The sequence below is a fragment of the Phaenicophaeus curvirostris genome, chromosome 3 (genome assembly GCF_032191515.1).
Source record: "Phaenicophaeus curvirostris isolate KB17595 chromosome 3, BPBGC_Pcur_1.0, whole genome shotgun sequence".
Classification (NCBI taxonomy): domain Eukaryota; kingdom Metazoa; phylum Chordata; class Aves; order Cuculiformes; family Cuculidae; genus Phaenicophaeus; species Phaenicophaeus curvirostris.
In genome coordinates, this window is record NC_091394.1 from 33,694,095 (window position 1) to 33,715,452 (window position 21,358).

A 21,358-nucleotide genomic window follows, 5' to 3' on the forward strand; every position below is an offset into this window, starting at 1 on the left:
TTTGTGATCCCCAGTGGCGGCCTTCTGGCCCCACTGATGACAACTGCTCAAGATTTAAGTGAGTTATAGTTATGGTTGTGCTTTTGTAGTGGAGGCAAATACAGTTCTAATAAAAGAGCTCCCATTTCTGTTCAGCTGAAGAGAGAAGGAAGGCTAAATTCCACTTCTCAGTTCTGCCTTTTTCTTTAGAGAGTTACGGGCTCTGTGTGTGAGAAGGGAGTCTGCCTCTTTCTTTCCTCACTTGTACTGTAAACGTTATAGTAACAGAATTCCCTGTTAAATGATTGGAAGAAAAGAAGACTCTTAGGAATATTTCTTAAGTTTTACACATTCTAAAAGGCTTGTTCGGTGCTAAGCAATTCTTAATGCTGCCTTTACCAAGTAGCCTGAGATCCTTTTGGTGTGGGAAATTCCTGCTGGCTGGTTGTACAAGCAAGCACAGATGGAGCACAACACACTGCAATAACATCTGGAGTTTGTAGAGAGGGAGTCTCGGTAAGGAAGTTTCCAATTCTACCAGGAGATAAATTGCCCTCTATAGACTTGGTGGTTTGTTGAATAAAATATTCCTGTAAGGATGACATCTCCACTCCTCAGCTGTGAGAAGCAGAGCTTCTGGCACAGTAAAGAACTTAATCTTTATCTTCCCTGGTTGTTATCAAAATAGTTGTGGTATGACCCACAAATTGAACATGAAACAACAGGTCTGCTTGCAAAAACTAATGCAAAGTGACTTAATTGCCATTCTTTTGTATATATTAGGTCCAATTCTCCATTGTCCCTTTCAGCCTGCAGCCATTTTACATCATAGAAGTTCAGCATAGGTGAGATGTGCATGGAAATCTGTTTTAAAAGTCTTAACTCTGCTCCGTTAAGTTAGTAAAGATACTTGGGACCTTCATAACTGCTCTGATCTGGTGTTCCCTCTTACATGTTATGAGATATTCTTAATTAGGGTGGTAATATTTTAATAAGGCTAACAGTGCCCCGTGCCAATGCCATAACCCAGTTATTGGATATGTTGGGATGACAAGCATCTGTTACAATATGCAGCCTTGCTAATGGAAGGTGGCTGCTAATGAGGGGGAGCCCTGGGTGTCTACAGGGCACAATTTGACCCTTCACTGCTACTTCCAAGAATAAGGGCACAGGCAGAAGAAAGGCATAGGCATCAATAAAATCTTTGTGCTCCTTATCCCCTTGGGCTTGTGGATACCCGGGTGTAAATTAGAGCAGACACAATGTGAAGCAAGTGTAAAGATCCCTTGAGAGCTTTCACCGTCCCACTTCTCTTCTTGTATTGCAGGTGGCTGAACTGCGATGTGGTATCTAAAACCAATTATCAAACTGTCTGAATCATGAGGGGGAGATGCACTTTGCCAAAAGTTCATGTTTTCTTAAAGTAATTCATCTTCACAAGCGAATGCATTTTGCATGCATGCCATCTTGCGGGAAAAATTTTTGTCCTACCACTGAAGAATAGCTGGTCAGAAATAGCCTTGTATTGCTCTCAGCACTACTAAGTATCTTCTACATGTTAACTTCTCAGGCTCCAGCAAATGTCACCAGGTGTTGATGAACCAGAATTGTGAAGTGAGCTTTGAAATGTGCAGAAACAACATAACACTAAATAATTGACCTTGTACTGTCACTGTTGGGGTGCTTGGCACGCAGCAAGGTGAAATCAAGAACTGTGTAGGAATATTGTGTGCATGCTCTGTTGGTCATAGTGGGATCATGGTGGGAAAAGGATGTCAGGCGTTCGTCTCCTCCTCCTGAAGCAAAGCAGCCAGGCATCCTGAAACTTTTTGTCTGAGTAGTCAGTCAGGTTTGACGAGGCTGACACATCATTCGCCACACCCTCTACTTTTTGTATGGTACAGAAGGAATTGTGCAGTCCTAAGATGCATTACCTCCTGCTGAATTCGAAGACATTTTCTTTAACCCTACCAGAAACTGGTAGCATAATATTCCAGGGACTGTCTAAAAGGAGCACAGGGAGTATTCAGGGACCTGGGAATGACAGTTCTTGGCAGGCAGTCCCAGGCTTGACTAGTCACAAGCTCACACTGAGCACATTTTGCCAGTCATTCCTTGCCCTCCCGAGGTCCTCCAAACACTCACTGGGGCATATCTACATTTTAAAACGGATTATGCTGCAGGGCACTGTAAATATCCCCATAATTAGGAATAATTGCATGCATTTAAGATACATCTTCCTCATGACAGGATACTTCTGTGTAAATTGTCTGAGCCCTCTCGGTTTGTTATTAATGACATTTCAGACCATCTCTGCAGTTGCTATAGAGGCATTGCTACTGGCACCAGCTGGTGAGCCTCTCCTCCCACGCAGAGAAGAGTCCGGACTGCGGGCTCGGGAGTGTTAACTGTGAATTTTCTGAGGTGAGTTCATCCTGATGGAAGCGAGGAAGTGGAAATTCCCAGAACTGACCTTCATGTCATAATTAACATGGAGTCTGTGAATGCTGACGCTCAGCCTAAGCTCTTGCTTCCCAGGCAGCCCTTGCACAGGAGTGGTGGTGCATTGCAGTCGGTTTACAAAGACATGTAGCCAGATTAGTGGCTTGCACGTGCAGACTTGTCCTTACTGCCCAAACCCGTAGGAGTTAGGAACACAGGAGTCATATGCTGTTTTACCCAGCTGATTTGATCTCTGTTTGGAATGCTAGACCTGATTTTTTGCAAGCTACAATAATGGAAATCAGTTACCAAGTCATATTCAGATTTCCGTTTTGAATGCCAGATGTCACTGGTTATCAGTGTGTCTCAGCTACTTTAAATTTATTTGGTTCTTCTCCATGCAAGGAGGACATTAAGGAGAGGATGTCATCAAATAAGCTCAGAAGGTGGCATGTGAAATAGGAATATCTGGCAACTACTGTTAAAAGTAGTTGTTGACTACTGTAAACAAGCCATTGATGGGAATTTCAGTGGTCTTGGGAATTCAATTCTTAAGATAAAATACAGATGTCTCCCTGGTATAGACAGGAACAAGTGCAACTTGTAACATTGACCTCAGGTAGTGTCCTGAATAATTAAAGACGTGCTATCCAGCATCTCTGTCTAAAATGGAGCTTTTTAGTGCACCATTTGGGGTTGGGAAGGAGTCTTTCACAGAAGCTAAAGAAATAGATTATGCCTACCCCTAGTATTACAGATAAAGGAGCTTCCCTCTGTTTATTAAAGCAATGTTCAGGCCCAACTGTAACCCCTTTGCCTCCTTGGTATTTGCCTTGCTATTTGCCTCCTTGGTATTTTGCCTCCAAATATCTTTATGGTGTCTGCAGTTCCAAAGGAAGTGATGGGATATAGGGCTGCAGCACAGGCCTCGGCTCCAGCTTGGTTTAAGGAGCCTGGAGGGGATATTACATCTTCTTTAAACTGATTTGCTTAAAGAGCAAAAACTTCCAAATTACTGCATGTTATTCTCTCCTGCACAGATTTTTCCTTAAGAGTGAAATAAGAATGTGGACATTTGCTCTCAAAAACTCTTTGAAGTTGAAGAAAGTCAAGGAACTTGGGATGTGTCCTTAGGTACATCAGGACTGGGCCTTTCCAGAAGTAGCAGAGCAATATTTAAGCAAGATCTTCCAGTCATAATACTGATCTTTTCCTATAGTTGGTATAATTTTAACCAGTATGCACGTGACTTGATCCTGCTTCAAGTCCTCCTAGGGTAGCACCAAAGTGAAACTGAATGTTTCAGCAAATAAAAATATTTGTATTTACTTACTTTGTTTGCCCATGCAGGAGAACAGTTCAAATAAGAGCACTGAGCTGTTTTCAGTATCAGTTCAGTCTTATGCTTTTCTCTTCATCACAGTGGTGCTAATTGTGCAAGCGGGTCCAGCAGAATTGACTTGCTATTTAAGTACATTTTTCTACGTGTCCCAGTGACATGTGTGAGTCATGCAGGCCTCTGGGTGTATCACACACATGCTGTCTCCATCACAGATAATGGATTGTCTCCCTAAGCTGGCACAGCAGTCCAAGTTCAAAGGTGGGGCTGATTGCAGGTAGTGCTAAAACTCAGCAAGAACCCTAAATCAGTGTAACACTTCCAGATTTCTAAATACACATACACATAAATGGGTAGCTCTCAAAGGGACTTGCTGAATAAAATGCTGTGTGTATGTATATCTAAATACAAATGCCTGGCTTGGGATATCATCTCTCAAAAAATATGACTTTTAGGGTGGCACTAACACAGTGATCTACATTTATGTTTCAAAAAGTGTGGACTCAAATATTAAAGCATAAAGTTGAAGCTTTCCTCATTCTGCATCTCCTTTCTATTCTACATCTGCTTTCTACGTTTTTACTTCCTTCTTTACAGCATTAAGCTTATGTCTTTGTTTTTCTTACTCATACTACTTTTGTATTCTGCTCCCTAATGACTTTGGAATGTAATGTCAAACCATCAAATCGTGCAGATGTAATCTGTATTCAAAAAAGCACCCCAAATCCACACACACATATATATGTATGTGCGTGTTTGTGTACATATATGTATGCACTGATACAGAATGACTCATGTTATGTATAATACAGCATATATATATTACAATACAGACGTCACTGTATGCCTTCAGAGATAATAGCAAACTTGCATTCTGCCTCTTTGTAGTGCTCCATGCAGCTCTGGGCTGCGCCATCAGGATGCCTTTCAAGATCAAGCTACCCCATGTTTGCTTGGAGGAGCTCTTATGCCTCCGCTACGCTGCACCCACCATCACCACTAACAGCAGAGCAGGTTCTCACATAACTTGTACCACGGTGCTCCTGCAGAGCCCCAGCAGTTTCAGTGGCATTGAGGAGAATTACTCTCATTTGATTTTCTCTTGAACAGTTCAGAAAGTCTTGTTCTTCTGATATGTTTGTGTAGTTATTTACTGTCCTGCATCACTTGCATTTAAAATACTGTGAAAATGATCAGTCCAAGGAAGATAGAAACAGGCCCAAGAATTTATGGCTGGTTTGGGTTGCTGGCAATCTTGCACAAGTTTAAACAACTTACAGTGCACGAATCATCGCGGACCATCAGATGACTGATATGGCTGACTCCCATACTGCACTTTGGGATGAAAGCCTCGGGATTGGGCTTGGCAGGGTTATTCACAAGTGATTGCTGCTGCTTAAGATCTGACCATCTTCCCTCTTGTCTTGTAACACCACGGGCAAGTGGCCAGACCAGCTGAGGCAGCACCACAGTGTGTACTAAGGAATTGGTCTCAGTTCACCTGCATGACTGACCCGCTGGTTGATAATGAAGGCACTGCTGGGTGTCCTGCAGTGAACTGCCTTTGCTGGCACCCTCCATGCACACAAATGTATTAAAACTATTTTCTCTCTAGGATCTGGCTTATTTTTTTTATTTTTCAAGAGTAAAGCTTAACTTTCAGAGCCCCAGAGGCAGGAATCACAGGATCGTAGAATGGCTTGGGTTGGAAGGGATCTTAAAGCCCATTCAGTTCCAACTCCCCTTCCAACACCTTCCACTAGGTCAGGCTGCTCAAAGACCCATTGAGCCTGATGTTGAACACCTCCAGGATTGGGGCATCCACCACTTCTCTGGGCAACTTCTGCCAGTGCCTCACCACCCTCACAGAAAAATTTTCTTCCTAATATCTAAATCTCCCCTCTTTCTGCTTAAAACCATTACCCCTCATCCTGTCACTGCACTCCCTGACAGAAAGGCCCTCCTTATCTTTCCAGTAGGCCCCCTTTAAGTACTGGAAGGCTGCTCTGAGGTCTCCCCGGAGGCTTCTCTTCTCCAGGATAAACAACCCCAACTCTCTCAGCCTGTCCTTGTATGGGAATTGTTTTGGCCCCCTGATCATCTTCACGGCCCTCCTCTGGACCCCCTCTAACAGGTGCATGCTCTTTCTGTGCTGAGGACTCAAGAACTGAACACAGAACTCCAGGTGAGGTCTCACAAGAGCAGAGGGGGAGAATTACCTTCCTTGACTTGCTGGTCACACTTCTTTTGATGCAGGCCAGAATACAATTGGAATCAAGAGAAACTAAGGGAAAAAAAATCAGTTTCAACACCCATTTCTGGAGTTTCTTTCAGCGTCTTTCTCACACAGAAATGTAGTCAGTGCGTGACACAATTCAAACATTTTTTGCATTGGGATACAAGTTTCAGGGCTGTTTCCAGAATCATAGAATGGTTTGGGTCGGAAGGGAACTTTACGGGACATCCAGCCCAAACCCCATGCAGTGAGCAGGGACATCTTCAACCCGATCAGGCTGCTCAGAGCCCCATCCAACCTGACCTTGAAAGTTCCCAGGGATAAGGCACCTGCCACCTTTTTGGGCAACACTTACCAGCGTTTCACCACTCTCAGCATGAAAAATTTCTTCCTAATATCTAGTCTAAACTTCTCTTTTAGTTTAAAACCATTGTCACTTGTTTTAGTGCTACAGGCCCTGCTGAAGAGTTTCCCCCATCTGTGTTACAAGCCTCCTTTGAGTCCGGAAAGGCCGCAGTGAACTGCGCTCGGGGGATCAGCCTCCCCAGATGTGGAACAAGCAGCGGGACAGGGCTGCCACCAGCGGAGGGGACTCATCCTTGGCATGGTGGCACCAGTGTCACTGGCACTGCCGCCTTCTGCTGGTGGTGGCTTCCCAGAGCGGCACGGAGGGCGCTGAGCATCCTGAGCATCCCTCACCTCGGGGCTCGAGCCTCGGGTCTCCCGCGGGCGCTGTGGGCGAGTCTTTCACGGGCTCCCAGCGCCACCAGCGACCCGCGGGAGGGGAGGGAGGTTGGGAGCAGCGGTGCGAGGCTGGGAGAGCCCTTCGGGAGCCCGGGCGGCCACCGGGGAGCGACACGGCAGGAGGAACCCGGGGCTGCGGAGGGCGCAGGCGAGGCGGCGGCTGCTCCACGCCCAGGAGCGCCTCTTAAAACCCCCGGCGAAAGGTGTGGCCTCGCCTTTTCCTCCCTCTGCCGGCGGGGACGGGACGGGACCTCGGCGCAGCTCTCGCCGCCACCGCGCAGCGCATCCCCGCATCCCCGCGCCGCTTCCTCGGGTCCCGCCGGGGGGTGAATGCCTCGCCCTTCGCCGGGCCTGATCCCTCCTCTCCGCCGCTCTTCCCCGGCCCGCTCCGGCCCCCCGGGAGCACCATGAGCATCAACGGGGGCTCCCACCCGCGCATCAACACGCTGGGGCGGATGGCGCGGGCCGACTCCGGCACCGACCTGCGCTACGAGATGAGCTCCCATGTGGTGGGGGGCGGCGGCGGCGGCGGCACCCACACCCACAAGACCTACTACTACCAGAAGACCTACGGGGGGGACTACGGCTCCGACGGATACGGGTAGGTGCCGTGCGGAGAGCGCTCCGGCAAGGGGACAGCCGCCCGCGGGCTCGATTCCGAGCTCTGCCAGCTCGCCAGCCTTGTCTTTCCCCTCCCTAAGGAGTCTGAGTTGCTAAAAGGCTTCTAAAGGCAAGAGAAGGACCGGATTTTTTTAAAACAAAGATTCAGTGGGGAGCTTTAAGTTAAGTTCTAAAGGAGCCTTAAGTTCTACAGGAGCCTTAAGTTCTAAAAAGCTTCTAAAATGCAAGCAAAGAACTTCTGATTTTTTGTAAAAAAAAAAAAAAATCGGTGGCGGAGCATTAAGTTAAGTTCTAAAGGAGCCTTACGTTCTAAAAGACTTCTAAAATACAAGCAAAGAACTTATGATTTTTTGTAAAAGATATTTCGGTGGGGAGCCTTAAGTTCTAAAGGAGTGTGAAGTTCTAAAGGAGCCCTAAATTCTAAAACGTTTCTAAATGCAAGCAAAGTATGGAAGTTTTTTTAAAAAAATAATTTGGTGGGGACTCTGTGGAGACATTCATAGAATCATAGAGTAGTTGGGGCTGGAAGGGACCTTAAAGATCATCTAGTTCCACTCCCCCCTGCCATGGGCAGGGACATCTCCCACTAGATCAGGCTGCCCAAGGCCCTGCACAGCTTGGCCTTGCACACCTCCAGGGATTGCCTCAGATCATCTTTGTAGCCCTCCTCTGGACCCGTTCCAACAGCTCCATATTCTTCTTATGTTGAGGATTCCAGAACGGGACACAAAACTCCAGATGAGGTCTCACAAGAGAGGAACAGAGTGGCAGAATCACCTTCCTCCATTAACAGGGTAAAAGGTAGAATGGAAGCCTTGGTTTCTTCCCTTTGTGCTCTCGGTCAGTGCTGGCAGTAGCGATCCGACAGATCCCTGCTGATGCAAGCTGTCTTTGCTCAGTGGGGCAAAACAAGCTGTGCTGAAGTAAATTCCTTTATAGAATCATAGAATGGTTTAGATCAAAAAAGTCCTCAAATATCATCCAGTTCCCACCTCCCTGCCATGGGCAGGGACCTCTCCCACCAGACCAGGTTGCTCAAAGCCTCTTCCATCTCGGCCTTGAACACCTCCAGGGGTGGGGCAGCCGCAGTTTCCCTGGGCAACCTGTGTCAGTGCCTCAGCACCTTCACAGGAAAAATGTCTTTCTAATAGTTAATCTAAATCTCCTGTCTTTCAGTTTTAAAACTGTTGCTCCTCATCCTATCGCTGCATTAGCCCCTGCCCAGCTTATCTGTAGGCTCCCCTCTCGCTGCCCTCACCAGCAGCTGAATGACTAGGGCTATAAAACAATTTTAACTATTGGGAATCATTTTCTTATTGATTTTCTAGTTTGTTTCTATCTTGGCTGCGATGTTTTATACAGCGATCCCTGATATTTGGTGGCTGGGGAGCAAAGATAGACGCTGCTTCCTCCTCTCTCTGCTTTCTTAACTCGCCCTGTTGCTTTGAGCACAATGAAGGTCTTGCAGGCAGGCTGTGGATCCTGGTTTGGAGAATGTAGCTGTACGAGCAATCCGTGCAGATCAGTTCTGGCAAAATAAGTGCAGTGGTCATAAAGACATCTCCATTAATCCCCTTGGCTGGGAGTACGTGAGGCTGAAAAGCAGCAGGCAGCAGTTAGTCACTGAAGAAAACAGCACTGGTGTGTGATAAGGCACCAAAAAAACCATGGCTGGTGATTGACTTTTTTACATGTGGAATGGCTCCATTAAACCTGTTGGTCTAATTATTGATGCCATTGATTTGGGAATTGTTTTAGAAGTGCTGTTGTGTATTATGTGTTAGAATTTACTGCCTAATCTTATGGAGAGTTCATCATTATTTGTTTGCAGAAGGATGAGGATTAAACGTAAATACTAAATAAAGAGCAGATGAGAACAGCCAGGGTTTATTAAATCAAGCAAATCTGTAAATGGATTTAGAGAATTAGCATTTACCCTAGAGAGCACAGAGAACTCTGTTTAGGTATATCAGACCTGTTGCTAGAGGACCACTGAATGAAACTTGCATTCAACCTATTTTTTGTTTATTACTTTACCCATTTTGTAGTTTTAGTTCCTCATACGACTTTCAGTTCGGTGTGTACACAGGTAAGTTAGTTAACAATGAATTGCAATTTTAACATACCTACTTTCTGTTACAGTAATATGAGAACACCTGTTTGTTTCTGTATAATTAGAACAATTCAATACTTTATGATTGGAGAGTGCGCATACTATGACTCCAAAATGCTGTCCTTGTATCGCGTTTGTGAGGATCTGTTCTGCTAATGGCACTTCAGTGCAAATACCTTTAGTGTTTACAAGAGACAGACATAAAAAATTAATGGCAGAACATGCTACTTTCAAGCTGTTCTTTTTATTTCCAGGCTTACTCTGGTGCATCTGTATTGGGTTCACTAGAGTGACTTCTCTATTATTCCTGACTTTCACTGAAGGAGAAATACCTTCCTTTAATTTAGCATTCTCTGTTTTTTTTTTTCTAACATATTTTAAAACACTCCATAGGTTGTTAGGCTCTTCTTTCTTTAGTGGTGACATAGCACGAATGGAAAGGACAGACCTGATCAAGGCATTAACAACCTTCTATCAATACCTTTTCATTTATTTTCTATAACATAATATTTGTATCTCCTTTTTTCAAAAGGCATATCTGGTAAGGAGGTTGCAGTGAAACTTCCTGTTCACTTTATTGTAAGGCTGCTGCATGGAACTAAAGACCCCTGTTACTGAGATCAAAATATTTTACGTAAAATTTTCTTCTATATGAAAACATCAGACCGTACAAAATGCTTTATTTATTTGCAAAACAATACTTGTGTATGCACCTCACTGAATTGCATTGGTCTAATTTTAATCAATGCTGAGTGGAATTAAAATGTCCCCTACCATAAAAAATGAGGGGCTTCTTGCTAGTTAGTGAAAAAACCCAGTCATGCTTGATTTTGTACATACACAGCAGGCAGAAAATTCACTCTATCCTGTGCATGTTGTGCTTGCAGGCTCAAGGCTGTCATCTATGGAGTTGGTTTTAGTAATTGCATTCAGCCTGATAGCTTTGTGCCGAAGTTTGCTGGCAGTTACTGAACTTGGAAAACCGAGACTTCTTTTTCCAATCAGGGATATTACTGGACCTCAGTTTTAAATGCAGTAGGATTCAATTTAGGGTCTAGTCTTGTAAGTTTTGGGGCGTATTCTGCCAAACAAGTCTGTGCTGAGTATTACATTACTCACAGAGCAATATAGGACGCTCCCTACCCTTAGGGCTCAGCAAGGTGCTTTTACAACATTCCCGGTTTCTTCTGGCTTGGGAACTCAGGATGAGCTTGGCCCCGAGTACAGATACACAGCTTGATGGTGAGTCACATGCTCCTAAAGTGCCGATTCATCAGTCAAATATTTATCAATGTCGTAGCTACAGAGAGATACAATCTGATGCACCGTGAGAGAAGGAAAAGAAGCGGCAAGTTATGCATTTTTATTTGTCATTGCTGACATTAGCAAAAAAAGACAAACAACAACCTGGGTTTCATGGTCACCACAAGGTGTGAAAATAATTTAAGGTACATAATTCTGCTTAGGAATTGATGTAACTTCTGTGCGTTATGTTAGAAAAGGAGTTAGAAATCCATATCCCGTCCCCTGACATTACTTTCATGGGCTGACAGACAAAGTAAACTTGGAGAAAACGGATTCTAAACCATGTTTTTGCCTTTCACGTCAGTCTTGTAGGGATCTGCAGGGTCCTCGCTGAGCTGAGTGGTGGTAGGGCTGGTGTGGAAACGTCCCTCTTGAGCTCTTCTGCCACAGCGTTGCATGGGGGGTAAACTGCCCCGCTTACAAATAAGAACATGGGCACACAGAGATGGAGGAACGTGTCTGAATTGCTGCTGAGTGGCTGCCATGCTGGCAGAGCCGGTGCTGTGCTTTAGCTGCCCAATAAATGGGTTTCAGCTACGACTGGTGATGCTACCATGCCGTGAGAAGAAAACCAGGTTGTACCTATCCCAATGCACCTTTTGCATTTGGTTGTACCTATGCACCAATGCACAGTTGCGTATATGAGATTTCAAGCTAGATACCTCTACAGGTGTGAAAGCCTCTGTCAGGTGAGGGATTTTCTGACATTCAGAGCTGCTCCTTCGAGCAGAGCTGTACTTCCATGGTCCAGGGTGGACCCTGCCTTTGGTACTTTCCTCTCTCAGCTGGAAGTGGGAGAGGCAGCATGTCTGCAGCCTGCTGCACAGGGCAGGTACAGCCTTTAGAAACACGCAGCTGTCACTCCTGATGATTAATACCGGTGGTTAAAAGTACGAGGATTTTCTGTGAATAGGTGTGGCAGGATCCCTTGTGAAACGCTGCTTGCTCTGAAGGCACTTGGCCCCAGGGGTCTTAAGATTTCACTAGCCAACTCTTACATTTTTGCACGTTTCTAATGGTGTTTAGAGCCCAATCGTGCAAGATGCAGACGTTTTCTGAGGTTTCCTGTCATCGTGCCTTAGTCTGTGTGCATACTTGGTAGATGGGACTGGTTTCTCGAGGCCATGATGTGCCAAAAGCGATTCCAGTAAGAGCAGAAACCTATGGGAAGAACACAGTTATGAAACTGAATGATTTCTCATACTTGGATTCATGTTCTTTGGAGGTGGCAGGGGAAGTTATGTTGTAACATTTTAATTTCTGGTTATATTCTTATGGATGTTGTGATTTGCTACCTTTTGCCAGGGTATGCCTGTGTGGTTTCAGGGGCACTCACCCCCGGGTGGCAGGGGGTGGTGGTTGGGTGGTGGTTTAGTCCCGTGTTGTGTGCGGGCTGTGTGCTGGGAATGCAGATTCCAGGTCAGGTTTTTCTTCTAACTTGACCAGTCTAGGCATACCCGGTAATCCCTTGATGACTCTTTTGCTTGTTCAAACTGGTCTGTGGGGTGGAGAGAAGAAAAAGTGCTCTTGTTTTACTCTCATTATTGAGTTAAGGGAGTAGCTCAATACTTAGAAACTGCAAAAAGACTTTTTTTTTTTTTTTAAGCTTCCTTTACTTTTGAATGAATAAAAGGCTTTGAATTTTTAAAAGGCTAAAAGTTTTGTGGTGGAATCAGAAAATTTCACTGGGATTATTCTAATTGGGTTTAAATTGTATCTTTGGGCCAAGAGTGTCCCCTTTACGCTTCCAAAGTTTTAAGAAGCTGTGAGGCTACTGTAAGGCTCTGGAGAGCTGTTGGATGAGCTTCTGTGAGTCTCCTTTGCTGTTGGATGTTCTTCTGCGTGTCTCCTTCGCCTTGCTTCTCTAGAGGCTAATCACCCCCTAGATACCACAGCAGCCTCTTGATGTGTGTTAACAAAGGCAGAAACCAGATTGGTCTCCAGTTGCAGGCATTTATGCTGGGGGTGTGCAGGTCTTGAGGAGCAGGAGGCAAATGAGAAAGCAGAAGGGAACTGGCTTTCTTCTTTGCCCCTTGGCTTCTGCAGTAATGCCGACTGTAAAGGCTGCAAGCCCAGTCTTTGCAGAAATTATTTATTTATTCAAAATGTATTACTTACTCAAGTAGTCGAAAGATTTCCTAAGTCAGTGGCAGCAGTAGTCAGCCCTGCTGCATTCCAGGGACATTGTTGCCCTGTCTGTCTCAACTCTCACACCTCATTGTATGGTCTCAAGAGTGTTTCTCAGTTCTGTTTACAAAAAGCAGGAATAGTTGTTTCTGTGGAACTGCGGGTCTTGTGAGGATCACTGATACTGCATAACAGTTAAAGGCAAACCTAATTTGGAAGCTGAGGATTCACCAGAAAGGTAACAGCTGAGTTTAGTTTAGGTGGGATATAGTGCAGCAAGGAGGTGTTGTCTAAGCTACTGTCCTGCCCAGAGCCTGCTGGCAGCAGAGGTTGGGCGATCCTGTCATTCCTCTGGGAGAGCAAGAGGGTGGTACAGCAAGAGTGGCTTTGCCTTGACATGCAACAAGCAGGGCGGCTCCTGTACAGAATGATGACAATGTGAAATTGCTATGGCTTTCCTAGGGTTCTTCTGGCAGTAGGGACATTTTAAGGTCCAAAGTAATAGTGATTCTTCTGTGTTTTGAAGTATTCTCATAATTTTAAAACAAAGATGCTACCCACATTTGTTTTCCTCTGTTCCTTTAGTAGTTTATAACTATTAAAACTATGTCATTTTAATAAAGAACTCTGTTTAATAGCATCTTTTTGAAGTTCATGAGTTGCCTTCAAAATAAGTGTCATGGTCTAAAGTTTTGAGTTGTTGGGACAAACAGGTCGTTACAGTCTGAAGCAGTCCAAGCATATTCACTCAGTGCTGTTCTGCAGAGTTTACAAAACCAAAGCAGTACAGCAAATAGTCAGAATCTTGCAGATGCTGTTATTCATTAGTAGGAGTCAAGTTCCTGCACTCATGTGTCTTGCTAAAAGACCAAGCTCCAGTTCTTTTCCTTTCTTCTGGAATGGTTGAAAACGTGGTGTATTTACAGGGGTGCAGTAAAACAAGTGAAAAACCTGTCCATATATTCACTGGGTGGTGTGCCTGCAGTATTTGTGGGATCTGATTGACAGGTTTGAGTTTTAGGCGCTGCCAGAGTAAAAATCAAATCGTCATCATAGGGGTAGTATACAGTGACAAAATATTATGTTAAAGTTATTCAGTTTTGTATTAACAAAATCAGATGAAGCAAAAGACATTATCAAAGTACTGTCTGTAGTAATCCACTTAATCTGTGTCCTGGGAGAATTGTTGGGGTCCTACATGTTTTTCAGTCACATAAATATATTTTTATATATGATTTAGGTTACATGGTTGTACTCTGAAAATCCAGCTGCATTCTTGCCTCTGCATTATACTATGTGTGTGTTCATATGATACATGTTCATGGTTTAGGATTTGCCTCTGTTTTAATGCAGTATTTTTTTTTTCCTTCTGCCATTGTATTGGGTATGGTTTTCCTTTGGTTGCTGTTTCCTTCTGCCTCAAGGCTGGATGTCTGCATACTCTGCATTGGGGTTTCTGCTTTGATTTACTCATTCCCTTAAAAGGCCTGTTGGCTTCAATATGGGGAATATTAACACTGAGGGCCTTTGAAACTTCTTGTTAAAATACTTTCCTGTCACTTGGGTGAAAAGTATTGAAGACGTGTCCATGTGAGACTGTGCTAGTGCCTTCTGATGTGTATGTTGAGGTATTGTCGTGCTAAATATTTTTATTTTCCAAACTTGAAGATTGATGTATGCCCTTCTTCAGTATATTTGCACAGCTAAATCCTCTTCGGATGTTAAGTCCTAGAGTCCTGTTGACTTGGTGGAGCTATGCCATCAAACGGCAGCTCCTGTACTGGCATGTGCTGTCTCTGGGTGTGCCCCATAACCCCATGTAGCTCCACTTGGTGGTCTGATGGATTTGAAGGCTATTAGCTCACCCAGTGTCAACAGCTGCCTTTAGCAGGCCACTGCCTTGTCACCCATTATCCTAGTACTGACCTCACGATTTTGACTAGCAAAGCAGTAAGTTGCTTAGCAGCAAAACTGACATCCAAGGTGTTAAAAGCAGCACTGATGAAATACTTTGCTGTTTTATGGTTTCAGTTTGTACTGCTCCAGCTTCTGCAATTATTTTGGTTATGCCTTTATCTGCTAGATTGGATGGCCTTAAACTCTTGCTGCTTTCTTCTTGTGAAGGTCCTTGTGAACTGTAAACAAGTAACTTGTATATCTTCATTAAAAAATCTAAATAGGGTGCGCTTAAGACACCCACTTCAAGGCATCAGCTGCTACCTTAGAAACAGTTCTGTGCATCTATATTAAACCATCTTCAGTTTTCCACCTTTTTTATTATTTGGACAATAATTCTGAATGTGGTATTCTAACATCATTGCGATGAACACAGAATACTTGGAATTCTACTTTTTCTATATTTTAAATTGTATTAACAGCTTAATTTATTTGAAAAAAAACCCTTTTATTTACAATTTATTTCATGTTAACTGTGATAGTCATTGTTTAGATCTCCTTTCAGTGTAAAGTGAAGCCATGGCTTTCAGGTCAGTGAAGTTATGCTGAAGCCAATGGAATATACTGATTTTTTACAGTAGAATTCTGGTTCTCATCTACAGTTCTCTTGGCTTTAATGGATATCCAGCATTTATAGCTGTAAGGAGATGATTGAGAAAGCGATTGAAGAAAAAACCCAAGTCTTCTGATGTTTTAGAATGGGAAAATTGCTTGGCAAGTTCCTTTCTCTTCTTTATTATGTTTCATTCATGAGAATAATTGTGTCTATAATTAAATGTAAATTTTAGATGCAGTCAGATACTTCTAGGTCCAAACACAACAGCAATGCCTAAGGAGAAGGAATTATTTAGAAAAGGAAGCTGATGGGAAGTCTGGCACAAAATCAGACCTTTATGTTATTTTTCACAATTGTTTTCTTTAAGCTGTTTCCAAGATATACAGGCACGCGTAGCATAGTAGGGCACAGAGTTGATGAAGCCAAAGGGTCACAGTGCAAGCCAGGAGTTGCATGTGTACAGCTTGTTTTAAGTCTCCCGGTAGTTCTCCAGTCCTGTCTCTCGTGTCTTTGAGGGTCTGCACCTTGGTATTGAGGGAAGCTGGTGAGAAGTTGCTCAGATTTTTTCAGCTTGTTCAAGATGAGCTGATAGGAGAATGGCAGGCTGCTGAAGTACACACTGCAGAAGAGCTCTTAAAAATATACCTTTGAATGTTTCTCAGCACTGCAGTGATTCTTGCAAGGACAGCTCTGCTAGTTTTTTTACATCGCACAGTTCCTTTTGTGAAGGATGTTCAGAGTCTGTTGAAGTAGGTGGAAAGATTTCGATTAAATGACTCGCTGTCTCTGAGCTGGACAGATCTGCACCGACAGACTTTTTTGATGCTACTGTTGTATGGAAGATTTGGGCCTTCAGTGTTTTGTAATGGAAAAGGCTACCTACTGTGAGTGCAGGAATCGGAAAACGAAGCAAGGCTTTTAAGAGTCTTTGTTTCCTACTGTCTCTTAGTGGTTTATTTTAGTTTCACTTGAAGTGCTTCGGCTTGGGAGCTGCCTGGGCTTGCTTGGGAGCTCTGATTCCATCAACAAGGAATGGTTCCTCGCTTGAAGCACTTCACCCACGTTCAACTAGCAGTGGCTCGCTTTGGTGGCTGAATCCCAAATGCTGGAAAAGCATCCTTCTGGTGGTAGGGATGCAGTAGATTATGTGCAAGGAAATAACAACCCTATTAATCTGTCCTAGGTTTTTCCCCTACTAGTGTTTTTGGTTGTGGAGTTTTTACTTGGAACCCCCCAACTCCCACTTTATTTGTTTGTAGGAAAGTATGTCCTGTAACTCCAGGCTGTAGATCTGGTTTGTGGTAGCTCATGCACCTTGCAATTCCTTCTTAAGTCGCTGCACTAGCTTTATGCATTTCTGCTGATAAAAGGGCCCTTCGTATGCTTGTATGGACTTGTTTGCTTGTGTGCTTGTGTAGCAGAGAATCCTGCTTTCCTCTTATGCTGTGACGTTCAATGGCAGATGTGATAACATGTATGGTAACATCACACAAAGACTGTATTCTAATGTATTGGCTTTAACAAAGATCGTGAATAATTCATTCATACTGTAATAGTACCAAGTTTTTGTCTAAAAAAGCTACAAATGCCTGTACTGGAAGAAAAACTTTATCCTTTATGGCATGACAGTTTCCACCTTCTGTCCTGTGGTGAAGTGAGTCCTTGCTGGCTGTTGTAGAAATATAAAGTGGCTCTACCATCATGGAATCAGCATTAAAACTTCGCAATGCAGTTAATGTAGGAGGGCCTGATAAAACATGTGTCTCCCTGAAGCTAAATGAGGCGGATTATTCCATGTAACTTCCCTCAACTGTTCCAAATTTGTATTTCTCCTGTCTCCTCAAAGTGTGTGATTACTCTGTATTTATTTCATCTTCTTCTCCCCCACAACAGTCAGAATGGGACCTGTACAGTGTCCAGACGCCAGAACACCATCCAGGAACTTTTGCAAAACTGTTCGGATTGCCTGATGCGAGCTGAGCTCATAGTACAACCTGTGAGTGCTTCTTGTTTTTCTTATCAAAAGTGATCATGAATATAACAGGGAATGAATGCTGTGCTGTTTCCTGGACTTGAAGGCTCTGCTTCTTCATCTCCTTTGAGGTGTTTGTATGATGCAACTGGGAGTGGAAAGTATTCCTCCTTCCTAGGTCTTCCACTTCCTTCTGCACTGTTCAGGACAATTTATTTAAATGCATCCAATTAAGAAAAGGAGGACACGACCCTTCAAACAGATTCTACTGCGTCTTATATTTAAGTTTTAGACCAAGGCCGCTGTCAGTGTAAACAACTGTTAGTAGTGTTATGACCACTTACACTCTCTTAGTGTGTCCTGTAGAATATCATCATCATTTTGTGAGCCATAGTGAACCTGAACCACTGTAGGAAAACCTTCATTATCTTTATTTTTCCAGATGATTCCTAAGGAAGTATACGAAACTGGTTTAAACTCTTCTTAACTGTTTCATCCCAAATGCATACTGATCATCCTTGCTGTACGCTACACTGATATAAACCCACAGTGCCTGGAGGTGGGTTACTGACTGACATTAGATTCAGTGCTGGTGAACACGGAATGTCCTCTCTTCCCACTGAAGTCAGCAGAGGTGCAGGGTGGTGAGTGCATCCTGCTGTTGAGGCCACTGAGATGCAGAACCTATTTGCAGTGCTGGCAGTAGATGTGATTTAATGAATACTTTTTGACCCTCCGTGGACAGAAATTCTTTCAGAAATGAACTCTGGTTAGTGGTTAGTTTCCTTTTCAGAGATACAACACATGTGAGCATGTTTATATAAAAAATCAATGCCAGAGTAAACACTGCCTCTTGTTAAGGATTAATATTATTCCAGTGAAGTTGAAAGAAAGTGGTGTTAATTTCCACCTTGCTGCCACAATATGTATTTTCTTTTCTTTTTGAGGGACAAAGTAATGAGGTACATCAATGTTTTATTTGCAAAATCAAATCACAGCTGGGTTATGTTTTGTTCAGCATGGCTGTGTCAATGTGGGATGAGATCAAAAAGCTGCATCTTCCTGCTTGAGGTACCATCACCATGCTGCTCCACTCTGCTGAGAGGGGGCATGGAGAATTTGCCTGGACTTTGGGTGATAAGGTGGGATGCAAATTTCGTGGGGCACAGAGCTTGTCCTCAGCAGGCAGGATGCAGTCTGTATTCTTAAAGGGGAGGAAAGTTGTAGAACCTCAGGGAAACTTCTGAAAAATCAGGAGCAGTATCCACCAGCTTCTACTAGAAAAGTGTTTGCTTTTCGTCCTCTAAGCACAAAAGTGTAAAATCTTAAAAACTTATCACAATGAGTGAAGCCTGAAATAAACATCACTCAGGATGTGCTCTTCTTTACGGAAAGGCTGGGTTGGAATGATGCTTTAATAATTTTCTTTCATGTTTTATTTCTGATAAGGGATTTCCAGTGACTGTGGATCCTTTGTTAATTTGCCTTAAATCTTGGCAGTTCAGCAACCAAGCTGAAGCTTGGGTGATGAATTTTTAGTTTAATCTTCTGTCTCTCTTTTTTTTTTTTCCCCTCCTTTTTTGTTTGTTTGTTTTAGGAATTGAAATATGGAGATGGTGTCCAAATTAGAGGAAATAGAGATCTGGAAGACTGCTTTGCGCAGGCAAATGACCAAATGGATATCCTGGATGGGCTGATCAGAGAGCTGAGGCAAATGGGCCAGCCCTGTGAGATGTATCAGAAAAGGTATTGCCGGGGAAAGGCTGTGGGGTGGTAGGAATATGGCTGATTGATAAACGTTTGTGGTGTCTCGAGTGCTCACCTTCCTTGGTGTTGCAGGCTCTGACAGAAAGCAATAAGGTGGAACTAAATCGGTTTGCAGCATATGAAGGAGGGCATTGCAGTAATATATTTCTTGCAGATTTTCACACCTTGGTTGTCCCGATGAAGTTTTAGTCAGTATATTTTTTCCACAGACAATGCTTACAGCACTTTTTTTGGAATACTTGGTGGTCCAGCGGGAGAGATGAATTGCGTTGTTTCCATGTTTTCTGGGTGTTGTTCTCTGAGATGCTAAGTGGCTCCTTCCCTTTCAGGCTGCTTCAACTTCAAGAGCAAATGCGTGCCCTGTACAAAGCCATCAGTGTTCCCCGTGCCAGAAGGGCCAGCTCCAAAGGTGGTGGTTGTTACTCCTCTCAGAGTGGCTCAGGCTGGGATGAGTTCACGAAACGTGTCACAAGTGAATGTTTAAACTGGATGAGGCAACAGAAGGTAAATTTGTGCAAAACCCAGAGACAATGTTAAGACTTAGAATTGTTTGAGGATCACCTTGCATGTAGTAAAGTTTTGTGTTCCAGTAGAAATTTAAAAGTACACATAAATACTCATATATTATTCCAAGTTCCTTTGTTTTTGTTTTTCATTTTTTTCCCCTTCAGTATTGTACATATAGTGAGTTTCCACTGAAATATGAACACGGATTTAGGGTTGTCTTTCACAGAGGAGAAGTGTGGGAGTTAGATTTCAAAGTTAGATGAGACACAACAGTTAACATAACAAAAAGCACTGGCATGTTTGCATTCGAGGTTATTATACTCAATATTTCCTTCCTTCCACAGACCTCTTTTATGATATTTATTTTAACTCTTTACACAGACAGGGCCAGCTTCACAGATTTAACCGTTGTCTGGTATTTTGTTCTCCCCTCTAACCTGCCTTTATTGTGGTGGGAGCCAGAAGGTAGAGTTGATTGGGCACTGGAACAGGCTGCCCAGGGAGGTGGTTGAGTCACCTTCCCTGGAGGTGTTTAAGGGACGGGTGGACGAGGTGCTGAGGGACATGGTTTAGTATTCGATAGAAATGGTTGGACTCGATGATCCGATGGGTCTTTTCCAACCTGTTGATTGCCATAGGACTAGCCTTTTGGAAGTCACTGCTGAATACAGATGAAAATGCTGTTGCTGTCTCTTGCATTCCCAGAATTAATTTGCCTATGCACAGCCATTGATGGTGTAACCTGGAATAGGAAACACATGTTGAGAGTCTGGTTTTGTGCTGCTGAAATGAAGGGTGTGTATTTGTGGTTGGATAGCTCTTTCTGAAAGATAGGTAGAGAGGATGGAATGAGGTGGCTGAAGGTATACTTGGTGGCTTCCTTGTAAATTGGAATAGCATTATTTTTATCTCTCTTAATTAGGTTGTTGCTTAGTGATCCTGTCATTGTTATCTGGCACATGGTGTTTGCCAGGTGGCTGCTACGCAAACCAGACGAGGAGAGGAGAGCTCTGTACAGTTCCCATACTTTTCTGAGTGCTGGTCATGTAGTCTAGGCTTTCAGTGCCCTCTCATAGTATGGCATGTTTTAGAGGAAGAAGGGAAGTGGAGATGCACTTCTTGAGTGATAACATGCATTGTGCCCAAACAGCAAGAGCAGATATGATTGCTCTATACACACTGTGAGAGAGCAGGCTCGTGGTCAGACCTGCCATGGTTTGAGGAGCGATGTTGGACAGACACCGGGCATGCTTCCAGCGTGAAAGACAGTGAACATGCTGCACCTCCTAAAGATGCCATGTGACACCCTGCTCAGACAACCCATGCTAATCACAAGGAGGAGAAGCAAGCGCTTTGTAGCTGTGTTCCCATACAAAACCTGCTGTTAAAGTAAAAATATCTCTCTTTCTCCTTTCTTCAGTTTCTAAGTCAAAGCTGAGGTAGGGAGCAGTAAGCACTTAGCTCTCTGTTGGACTTTTGAGGTATTGTTAAGGAAACTTTATTTTGAACTTTTCAACATGCCTCTTCTTTCCACTGTGCCTCTCTGTGTCCCATTACCTGCTTGCTTTGGGACTAAGCTAATGTTTCCCCTAGTAATGTGGTGAGATGTGGGAAAAATCTGAGCTGCTGTGGTAATTTTCTGTTTTCCATATGGATGGTTTTCTGACAGGAGTATCAGTTGGGAGAAGGGTTGA

General features: G+C 43.7%; 1 protein-coding gene across 3 annotated transcripts in view; it reads left to right on the forward strand.

Annotated features, from left to right (window-relative positions):
- Window positions 1-7,065: 7,065 nt before the first annotated feature.
- The window catches only part of DSP (desmoplakin), a 39,434-nt gene continuing 25,141 nt past the window's right edge, over window positions 7,066-21,358 (forward strand). Inside the window, exons 1-4 of one of the 3 annotated variants that reach the window (XM_069853643.1) lie at window positions 7,066-7,341; window positions 17,312-17,414; window positions 18,988-19,136; window positions 19,487-19,661. In XM_069853643.1, the coding sequence (XP_069709744.1) occupies window positions 7,148-7,341; window positions 17,312-17,414; window positions 18,988-19,136; window positions 19,487-19,661 (621 nt within the window). In that variant the 5' untranslated portion in view covers window positions 7,066-7,147. The remainder of the gene's footprint in view (window positions 7,342-17,311; window positions 17,415-18,987; window positions 19,137-19,486; window positions 19,662-21,358) is intronic. The other 2 variants (XM_069853644.1, XM_069853645.1) reach the window with 2 other exon arrangements.